The sequence below is a fragment of the Sander lucioperca genome, chromosome 1, assembly GCF_008315115.2.
Source record: "Sander lucioperca isolate FBNREF2018 chromosome 1, SLUC_FBN_1.2, whole genome shotgun sequence".
Classification (NCBI taxonomy): domain Eukaryota; kingdom Metazoa; phylum Chordata; class Actinopteri; order Perciformes; family Percidae; genus Sander; species Sander lucioperca.
This window is the reverse complement of record NC_050173.1, coordinates 18021776-18032791: the sequence shown is the minus strand read 5'-3', so window position 1 is coordinate 18032791 and position 11016 is coordinate 18021776. Positions and strand designations below refer to the sequence as shown.

At 41.5% G+C, this 11016-nt stretch overlaps 1 protein-coding gene across 1 annotated transcript in view; it reads left to right on the top strand.

Annotated features, from left to right (window-relative positions):
• The window catches only part of ofcc1 (orofacial cleft 1 candidate 1), a 92128-nt gene that overhangs the window by 16984 nt on the left and 64128 nt on the right, over positions 1-11016 (top strand). Inside the window, exons 5-11 of the mRNA XM_036006289.1 lie at positions 1249-1353; positions 1999-2082; positions 4554-4778; positions 5189-5286; positions 6702-6788; positions 7158-7234; positions 8461-8587. Of these exons, the coding sequence (XP_035862182.1) occupies positions 1249-1353; positions 1999-2082; positions 4554-4778; positions 5189-5286; positions 6702-6788; positions 7158-7234; positions 8461-8587 (803 nt within the window). The remainder of the gene's footprint in view (positions 1-1248; positions 1354-1998; positions 2083-4553; positions 4779-5188; positions 5287-6701; positions 6789-7157; positions 7235-8460; positions 8588-11016) is intronic.

The following is an 11016-nucleotide window of genomic DNA, read 5'->3' as shown; positions in this document are numbered from 1 at the left end:
GTTATTGATAATGTGCATAGAAGAACAGAGAATTGAAATTTTCATTAGAGAGATGAACTGGAGGACAGTCAGACTATTTAGGTAAATCACAGATATGACTCAAAAAGGCGATCCACGAAGCTACCACCATTATGCAAATTTGTGTTTGAAAAAAGGCTTTCATAACCTCAGAGCTATTTGCAGAGAAATTGTTCAAACTCTTTGTTAACGATGCAGAGGGATTTAACGTGAATTTCACAGTCAGTTTATGGCGCCGTTGAGGAGACACACGGCTGCTCCTCGTTTAATAAGTTTCGCCGTCTGACTGTTTCACTTCGAGTAAGGACAGAGTGTGAAAACCTCATGCAAGATATTTCATATGAGCACGAAAGAATCCCAGTGAGCTTTTTCGGGTAGTGGCCTAGTGCACCAGTGGTGCTCCTATGCAAACACACTTACTCACATTTTTATGCGTCCAAGCGCCGATACCCACAGACTTCTATAAAGGTGATCCTTGTGTGGAATATATAACACGATTTAATGCACTATGCATTTTTTTGCCCCACAACCTGATAAATACAGGTAAAGCAATTTAGATTGGAGTGAAATATTCAAGGCCTGTAATGAGAATGATTTGGGGTTAAGAAAGCTGCTTGGTGGGGTGTACCCTTAATAGAAAGAGCCCCGGAGCCATTGGATTCCCATAAACTCTGTGGAGCAGGCTTGATACCCATAGGTCAGTGATTGCTAATAAGAAGTCAATGAGACATGGGCTCCGGTTATTTTCCTTAAGATCAGCTCCTCCAAAACCTGGTCCTCTAGGCCGCTGACCTTGGAGTATTTAGAAGGTATTGTCTTTGAAATTCCTGTTACTTTTGAGCTTGTAGACCTTCTCATTAGTTCCTTTTGAACACGGCAAACATATGGCAGTCGTATTTAAGAGATTGCCTGTCGTGACCTTTTGCGGCATGCTAATTAGGCCCCAGAGCAGCGCAGGCCGTGGAGAGGTGCACTGAGAAACCCAGCAGTCTCTTTCCCACTTTCTGCCTCTGTACTCATGTCTCATCTTGGCTCTGCCTTATCTGGTAGCAGCGGCTGCCCCTGCCCTTCGACAGTGTGGGTTTCAAAATTAACATTTCGCTTCATGTGCTTCTAATAACCACTAACCTGAACCTGTACAACTCCCCCATTTCCTTCCCCGCCACCCACCCCCTCGCCAACTCCCAACCCCTCTTTCTCTCATTCTCTCACCGCTCGCACTTTCCACAGGAAATAAACGTGCCCAAAATTACTTTGACCCGTCGTCAGCAGAGCAGACAGACCCAAGGCATTGCGGGATGGCTGGGGTCAGCGCTGAAGATGAGCTGGAATTAAGTACGCCATTCTCTGTCATAATAGTTCTCCTCGGTTCATTAAAGTGAGGTGAGAAAGATCACTGGTAGCAGGCCGCCATTTGTGACGACAAGACAGTCTATGTAAATACCCCAAGTGATGGCATCACAAGATTGGCTCCCCAACTCGCTGTCATTGACGAAGGTTGCGTATCATTGGTCAGTTTTCATTCCACCGTGGCTTTCTCTTTCCCCTGTCAAATGACACACGCAGAGCCACATCAATAGTTTGCAGCCCCCCTCCTAAAGTAGGCCTATTAAAAGCGAGCTCTTGGGAGCCAAGTAATATGCATGTTATAATGAAACATGGCTATTAATGGAGAAGCCATTTCACCTGTATCTTTTGGATATCACTGCCGTGTAATATCAAAGGATTCGCCAAACCAAATCTCATCACATGATGACAGGCCAGCTAACAGGCATGTTAATGCTCCTATTTCATTACCCCTCTGCATACACTTGATTTTCACCCCTCTCCAGCCACGGTTAATATCTCTGGTTTGCATGTTAAGATGTGGTTTAGATTGACTTGTCTGATAAGTAGAAAGTAATTTTGACACACACAGATGCATGTAATTTTCCAGCACGTTTGAGGGTGTACTCATTTTATAATTGTTTTGACTTGTAGCAATATCGAATGCCGATGAAAACAGGCTGTATCAAAGAATGGCTGCATTGCTGGATGAGGATGAAACCTTCATGAATATACCTGGTATGTATCTTCATATTACTGTAGTCCTGTATCTTGGTAATTAGGAAGCCGCCAATTGGTTGACCCTCATCCAAATAGCAAAGATTAAAAAAAAAAAATTATTAATTTAGAACAACTACTTTTCTTTAACTTTACATTGTATTCCTTTACTTTAGAACAATTACTTCACTTTTACATGACATTACTTTAATGTAGAATAATTTAATTTTAAGTTTTGGGAGATGTGACGTTAATGTAATCCCTTGTAATCACTATTTATGTCCTGATTTAGAAAAAAATCAACTGAAGTACCATTCTTACAGATCAAATCACATAACTGCTGGTTAATGGTGTTAAGATCTAATGTATTAATTCTGTGTCACTTGTGTCTTTTGTTTTTCATGATGATATATTGATAAAAACATCATGTTTTAACTTAATGGAACCAAAGTTACAATTCAAAACAGTGACCACAGCCACCAACAATGGTGCCACTGAGTACTACAGTGAAGGTAGAGTATCTTTAAGAAAAGAAAGAAGAAAGTGAAATCATAAACAACCCAGACAGAAAACAAGATGCTACATTTTCCACTAACAGTAAAAGCAGCGCTTACATAGAACAAAGAATAAGACTAGGAACGGACCTTCACTTGTAGTCAGTGCTTTCCAAGCACAGCCATTGTCTCACAGTAGGCGTGCCTTTTCTCATTAGCTCAGTTTCATTTAAATATGTAGCCAACCAGGCAACACTGAGGTGGTTTAAGCTTAGCATTGTTCTGGGTGAAGACAGATCCTGTTGACATGACGCACATCTCCCTTGTAATTCCAGCGCACAAGTGATGGGTTTAGGCCCGCTTCAACACGGTAGAATTTAGCCGGCTTGTATTATTTGCCATTGTCTTGGATTTAGCTGTACCACCGAGATTAGCAGCCCCATCCATTGTCTTGGAATGTTCATGAAATCCCACAGAAAAAGTAAAGAGGATCTTGGATTAACAGTTTCTCCATGCAATAGGCTGAGAGACTCGGAAGGAAAGAGAGAGAGAAAGAGAGAGGAAGAGAGAGAGAGCTCTTACTTCTGTAGTGTTGGAGTCCAACTGTGGTGACTGCCAGTAAGCACTTCACCAAGCTACAATAGACTTGAAGACAATCACCTTATACTGTTGTATAGCTGCCTCCCACCGGTGTAGGCTGCATGTCTTCTTTGCAGCTGCAGAACCAGCTCAGTGTATGTCAGTACTGATCCTGACATTTTGTGACTGCTTTTCAGGCTTTTTGTCTCAGCTTTTACAGCCTGCCACAAAGCACCATGCCCATTTCACAAGAAAGAGCATGAATACGACTAAGTATTAATGAAATGGACAGTGGCCAGTGCTGTAGACATTTTCTCAGAAAAAAGAGATTCCTGGAGAAATCCCTTCTGTCTGTCTAAGATCTTCACTTCTTTCTTTTTATCTCGATAAATTCTATTGCTTTGGCATGGAGATGAAATAACACAGAATTGGTATTCTATTCATTCTAGTTCTCTGTAAGGCGTTAGGCATTGATATCAGCTTCTATGTGAAAAGCATTAGGTGGTGATAACAGCTTTGGCTGTAGCACACATTGGACTGCACACGTTGAATACACAGATGCACAAAAAATACCTCTTTGCTTTCTACCAACGAGGCGGTGCAGCAAAACTGAAAGACGCACAGCAAGCGGGTTAGCTACTGTAGATGATGCTTTCAGTCATTAATTCTAGCTTACTAACCAAAAACTAGTTCACATGTGGTGCAGAAGAAAACTTAGTGTCAATGTATGGGCTTGTTATTCACAATTTATTTAGGGTAAAGCCACAGCCACTCATTTAGAGTAATATGCAAAAAATATACTACATCTTCCTTTGATTCCTTACATAGAAACACATTAGATATATGTACTCTTCTACAGCATCAGTTCAACCTTATGTACCCAGTTCTACATCTGCTCCTAAGTTAAAAAAACAAAACAACTTATTTAATTATAAAATTCCAGTCATGCATTTCCCCATGATTTCGGATCAATGTTAAGAGATCTTTTCAGTTGAAGACCACAGATTTTGCTAGAATAAACAACAGATTTTGCTAGAGTAAACAACTGCGAGCGTATTAGCAAAAAAACAAAGCAGGCTAATGTGGTCATGTTTAATGCCCATGTAGAACTACGGTCCTGTCTCAGTAACATGATCAGGATCTGAGGAATTAAAAAAAAAAATGCTTTAGTGGTATGTGTGAATATGATACTTTGGTTTTGTGAATGTTCACATTGTATTTGTGTGACTTACTGTTTTAGAGCACATCATTGTCCACCTGCATAAATGTCTTGTATATACATACTCATCTACGTGAGTCTGTTTCTGGATGTGGTAAGTATGCACATCCATCAGTATGTGTATGCGTGTTTTTTTGTCTGTGTGTGTGTTTGTGTGTGTGCGTGTGTGTGTGCGTGCCCACTGATGCGTATCTCTCCAGGTACGCTGCTAGCCTCCAGGGATGAGGAGGTGTTGGAGGTGAAGGCGGGTGATCCGGTGCTTCAGCAGCGACTGCTGCTCCACGGTGGTGGTGATGCCTCGGGCTCCAGGCCCTCCCTGGCCCATACCATTGCCAAAACCCAGGCTGTGGCTAGTGCTGGGCTGGGAGCAGAGGCTGGACTCGAAGCAGGGAGGATGGTAATGGGCAGAGAGAGCACTGTAAAAAGTAATGCTATGCTTTTACTTATGTTTTGTATTTGATTTCTAATTCAGAAAGGCATTATAGTATAGTATATTAGTATATTATTAGTATTACACTATTAAGTATTTTATGGTGGTATGAAATGTACTTTCTTTGCACATATACTGTATACAGTCAATCATTAAAGCTGGCTAGGAATCATTCCAGAAAGTTGTATACATTTTTGTTCAATTCTTTGTCTCTGGATATTTGTCCCACAGCATTTATTGGTGGAGTGACATGATAGGACACATGACATAATATTCAAAGCATTGTGCATAATGCTGCAGTGACACATGACATCATATTCAAAGAATTATGCATAATGCCGCAGTGACATTTTATTTTTGATGAATATCATAAGGTTTGTGATGTCACTGCATTACTTCTTGCAGTGAGGAGAGCTGAGGAGGTGATCCCCCACTACGCCCAGCAGCTGAGGGAGCGTGTGCGGCCTGACATGATCACGCTTGGCAGCCTTTCACTGCAGCAGGTCAGGGCTACAAAGAGGAATATCTGTGTCATCAGCCCATATTCACCAGCACATCAGCCATGTCCATTATGCTGTGTATCAGTGGCTTTGGCTAATGGACATAGAGTGTGTGCATGTGAGCGTGTACATTTGTCCACGTGTGTGTGCGTGTGTGTGTGTGTGTGTGTGTGTGTGTGTGTGTGTGTGTGTTAGATACTCGGCTTACTAATTTTCTTTCTCTTTCCTTCCATATTTGCTTCGCTTTTATGTCCCCAACCTTTTTTTCCCCACCACTACCTTTTATAAAAGTTCTGCATTTTTTATTTTCAGTGCAGATGGTCTGAATCTCAGCTAAATGCACTCATGTGAAATAGCTTTTTGTAGAACATGCATTCAAGGTTAGATAACTCATTCATCCTCAGCGAAGAGTGAGTTCATGGATTTCAACTGCATAATCTATGCTACATGTGATATCCTCACACAATTAACTTATTTGTGGAGACAAATTGTGTTTTTGTCTTTGAACTATGTTGTGCATTATTATGCATATTTGTTTCTGACAGAAGCTGAATTTCCTTGGTTTTGTACCCTTTTACGGTCTTTTCAGGAAAAAATAGAGCGTGACTACTTTTTATTTTCCAACTGGGGAGTAGAGATATTGTGAACTAGCGTTAAGATCTGAAGCTCCTTTCAAAGCAAGTGTTTGTATTCCATCAGACAGAAAAGAAATGGGAGAGGATATAAGAACATGGGGTTTCCATTGTGTTGGTAAATCTAGATTGTAAAGAAACCCAAACATTAACGCATATGTAAAAAGAATTCAGAACTTCTATCCACTGTATTTTTAGTTATAATCTTACTTGAAAAGAGAGTAGGAGTATCAAATTATATGAATAGAAAGTAAACGTAATTGGGTAAAAAAATGGTTAAACAATGTCTCACCATCACTTGGAAGCCACAGCAACAGTTGACTCATCCTCCCTTACTGGATAATCAGTGGCATCTACTGTGTACTGTATCAGTATTGGGATCAGTGTTATCTTATTCTGCCATAATATGTATGTGCTTCCCTACTGTTTCCACACCCACCTCCCATTGAAAGCACATTATCCTCCAGAGATTTCACATCTATTTTAAAAATAATAGTCTTTTTCTTCTGTCTCTATTCTGCCGTACAAAGCTTCTACAGGGCGAGACGCTGTCACTTAGCAGTGTCAATGCGTCTGAATGGGGAGTGTGAATGTGCTGACTGAATGTAAAACCGGCAGAAATACTCATCAAACGCTACATGTCTTTAGGGCCTGGCTCAGTATCGATTGCCTGCAGATTGCATTACAGTTGCTCCTTGTGCTTAATTCTGCCATTATGGTGCACTGCACTGTTTCATAAAGCTGCATCCAAAGAAAGTGTGCATGTGTATTGACACGTATTTTCAGAAAGCAGTTCAGAAGGGACAACTGAAGAAGAGTGAGTGGGCAAAGAGAAAGGAGAGACTGATGGCCTCCTTCGCTGGGAATGTTCAGGTAAAGGCCCATGTACTGTATATATGCTGTGTGAAGTATGTGTTGCTTTTGTAGTTCTAGGTATAAAATCCCACATGGGCGTTAACATGGGGACTGTATGCTGTTTATAGATTATTTCACAAGCTCAACATATTCCTCCAATCATACTCTTTCTTATTACATTTGTCGATAACATAAGCCAGCTGAATTCTAATGCTTAAGCGCTCATCTTTAAAAAGAAATATTTCATTACAGTCAGTCACAGACATTAATAATATGTTACATCATAATTTAGAGTGATGTGGTTTAAATGAAACTGCCAATTAGCTGATAATGGTAATTAACACATTAACAGTGTTTGTTAACATATCCACTTTAATATTTCAAAAGGAGCCTCATTCACAAAGCGACTGTGACGAGGCAGTGAGAGAAGCACCACAGCCCAGGCTGAACCCACTGTTTCAGTAGTAAGTCCAACCCATTACCCATATTTCTCTCCATATGTACAATTGATGTCACACGACTGTAATCAGTAATTGTGTGAAACACATTCATATTCCCACTGACATTCAAAACGGCATGCAATTCATGTGTCCTCTGCATGGCTTCTCCTGTCAATGGGCATTGCATTGTGGGTAGTATGGCTCGAGGGCACAGAAATCTGTCCATGTCATTGGACTTGGAGGCGCATCAATTCTGGGTCCATCCACTTTAGTCAGAGATCACACATCAAATATGGTAGCGAGAGCCCTGCGGGCAATCAGCTTAGCATGTTTAAGTTTTTAGTAATTATGGTCTACCATGCTGGCTGACATGATAAAATCAAGAAACTGCTGTACACATCAGTATCTTCTCTTGTGTTTGGTTGTTTTATGGGTGGGTGGTAGTCGGACACCAGCCCTGTCAGATGAATGTGGTTCGGAGTTTAGCGAAGATGACCTCCTCTCGACAGCCTTGAACCCTGCAAATTCCTTCTGATATCAATGGTGGGTGGCTATTAGACATGGGAGACTTTCTATGCATCACCTAGGGCTACATCTGCCTGAAATTTAATGAGAAATGATTTCACTTTTTCTCTCCTTACGCCTGTAAAAGGAAAAAAAATAAAGAGGAGAGACGCGGAGCTGACTTGTGGTTTTTGCAACAAATGTGTAATTCATTTGTTTCCACTGTTTCTGATTTAATGGAGGTCGAGTAATTGCATTAGGAAGCACATTGTGCCTTGTTGTGAACTGATGAAAGCACATGTAATACTGTTGATAGGCAAACAATGAGGAGGGAGAGAGGGAGAGAAGAGAAAGAAGGACCCAGTGTGTGCCTTTGATGCCGAGCATTTATTTGCTGAATTTTCCTTCCTTTTACAAGCATCTTATCCCCAGTCACAGGCAGGCCAGAGCCCCTGTGATATTGCTTTATTTTGAGGAATTAAGAGAGGTGGCGAGGAGACAGAGCGAAGCAACCGCTTATTACATTACCACTGATAAGATTGAAAGGCAGAGAGAGAGAGAGAGAGAGAGAGAGAGAGAGAGAGAGACCCAGTGGAAAGTGTCTTGTGGTGTTATTAGATTGAGCTGATGTTGGCTACAGAGTAGAACAACAGAGTCCAAAATGCAGGTGGCTGTTAACAGGGTTAGCTTCTTGTACTTGTGTGTGTTGTATACTTGTGTGTCTGTGTGTGTGTTTCTGCATGTAGCAGCAGAACCATTGAAAGCCCATCACTAAGAGAGCTTGGGGAAGGCAAAGAGGAAGCAATGGCCAAATACGGCCAGATGACAGAGCTCCCAGAATCCTCCTCTTCAGCATCATGGCCCCCGTGGCAGGTAAGATCTGTTAGCCGCTCTGACTGTGAACTGAGAAACACACATTCGTTGGAAAAAGAAAGCACACAAACAGGAAGTGACACACCCCTTAATCTCTGAAAAGGCTTCTCTCACAGGAGGAGATACTGATCCCAAAGTGTTTACAAAGGGTTGTTTTTTTCAATAACAGTCCAATGATGTAATTATGTGAATCCTGTGATGAATGGGACCTGATAGTTAGAGGGGAAATTATCTCAGATATTTTCTATTTTTTCAAATTCTTTCACTCCTTTTATATGGGTACTGTATGTACATATGCCCACACAGAGGCACATTCAGATGAAGGCACCATACACCGCTACACAAAAGGCTTCCCTATACAGTATGCTAACTATTTAGACACATTATTTTTATACAGTATATAAAGATTTTTTTCCCCCTGCTTTGTGTGGATGGTGTCTGTGGTTTTAGGAATCTAAGTAGGAGGGAAAAGGAGTCTTTGGAGATGAAAAAGGGGAACAGAGGGAGAGGGGAGAACAGAGAACCAAGTGGGAAAGAGAGAAGGAAACTGCAGCTTTAGCAGTAGCATCACCAGCTGTGGGAGGAGTGTGCTGTTGTGTTGCATCTGGGGATGAGGCTGCCATGCCACCGTGCTGGCTTAAAGATGTAATGAATCTTCAGTCGGGGGCTTTCCTTCCAGGGTGACAACTGGCTTTGAGGAAGGTTGTAAATGCAGGGGAGATTGTGGTATAATTCCTCAGACTGGCGTTTGTGCCCCCCAGTCACCATTCGATTATCTCCCAAATTGCTGTGTTTCACTGAGATAAAGATTTTTTATGGCTTGCTGACTTGAAACAACCGGCACAGGCAGAATAGGGGGCAAAAGAGGGAGAGGGAAAGAGAGAGAGAGAGAGAGAGAAAGCAATGGCCAAACCTGCCACGCATAGTAATTTCCTTTGGTAAATGACAAAATCTTTGTTTATATGACATTTCCCTAAAATTACTGCAGCGAGATGAATCTGAAATATAAAATGTCACATTTGGCATGCAAAACTATGAAAATATATTTCTGTGCAAAATTCATGGAGGCATTTAATTTAGAACGTGTTTAATAACTAAGGCAGCCTGCATCAGTAATCCTGCCCGGAGGTCCCAAAAAGATTGTCATATTTATTCTCTCCTTTCTTCACCCCCCTCCTTCATTCCGAAGCCAAAAAAATTTAAGGGTAAATGTTCATTGTTAATTAAGATTTACTAATTAAAATGAAAATAATTAACAAGAAAGCTTAATCTCTGAATATTAGCCCATACTTAGAAAGAAAGGAAGTTTTTGTATGTGGCATGTCCTGTCTCTATTAAGAGTGCATTTTATGTGATCAGTCAATGTGTGGAAAGCCCTGAAAAGATATTTCAGTGAAAGGACGGCCGCTTGCCAGCAAAACCACGGAGGATCCCTTGCTAGAGCCTTTGATCTCATCTGTAGGAGTGCTGTAATGTTATGGCACTTTAGGCACAACTCAGGCTTGGGGCAAACAAACCACCTCTGATATGGAAAATTGGCTCACTTCACCTTTGCTGTCTTGACTGTCTCTTACGACGCCTGTGCAAGCATGTGGGCCAGATAATAACAATACCTCTTAAACACATACACAGTGCAAATTGGACACTGGTGTGATGTTATTGTTGTTGTTTTTTCTTAGCTTCTTTTTTCTCCTTTCTCATCCTCCTCCTCCTCCTCTTCCTTTCCACTCATGCATGCATACGTCTCTTTCCAGTGTGGGGGTTTTGGAGGCCTCCATCACCTCCTCCCAAATGTGAGATGTGTGGGCTAAACCGCTTTGCCACCAATTATACTAATTTCACTTTCTGCCTAAATTGTTTTTGTTGTTTTGGTATGCAAAGATGCTCACAGTGGGGAGATTGAGGGGCATTACTGCAGGGCTCAGCACACACCTTCCCTCCTCACAGACTGGCAGAGCAATGGGCACTGCCAGCCGGTGTTGTGTGTGTGGTGTGTGTCTGTGAAAAGGAGAGGGATAGTCTCAGGTTGTTTGGTAACAACACTGCACACAGTATACTGTAAAACCAACAGTGAATACAGTGTATAAATATGTGTGAGCACATGTAGCCCCTGAGTGCTACTATGTCATCGTTTGGAATTGAGGGCTTTAATTGCCAGACACTCCAAATTTGCCCTAGGAAGTTGGTCAGCACAGTGTAAATTCAAGTGCATGAAATAAATGGGCATTAAAAGATGCAACTAAGATAATCAGATACAAATGAATGCCTGCATTTAAGAAAGGAAGGGATAGGGCAGGATAGGATATGATGGGATGGGATAGGATATGATTGGGCAGTTTTGAACAGGATGGGAAAGGATAGGATGGTAACGATAGGATAGGGTGGGGTAGGATGGGTTAGGGAGGAATAGAATAGTGTGGGATAGGATG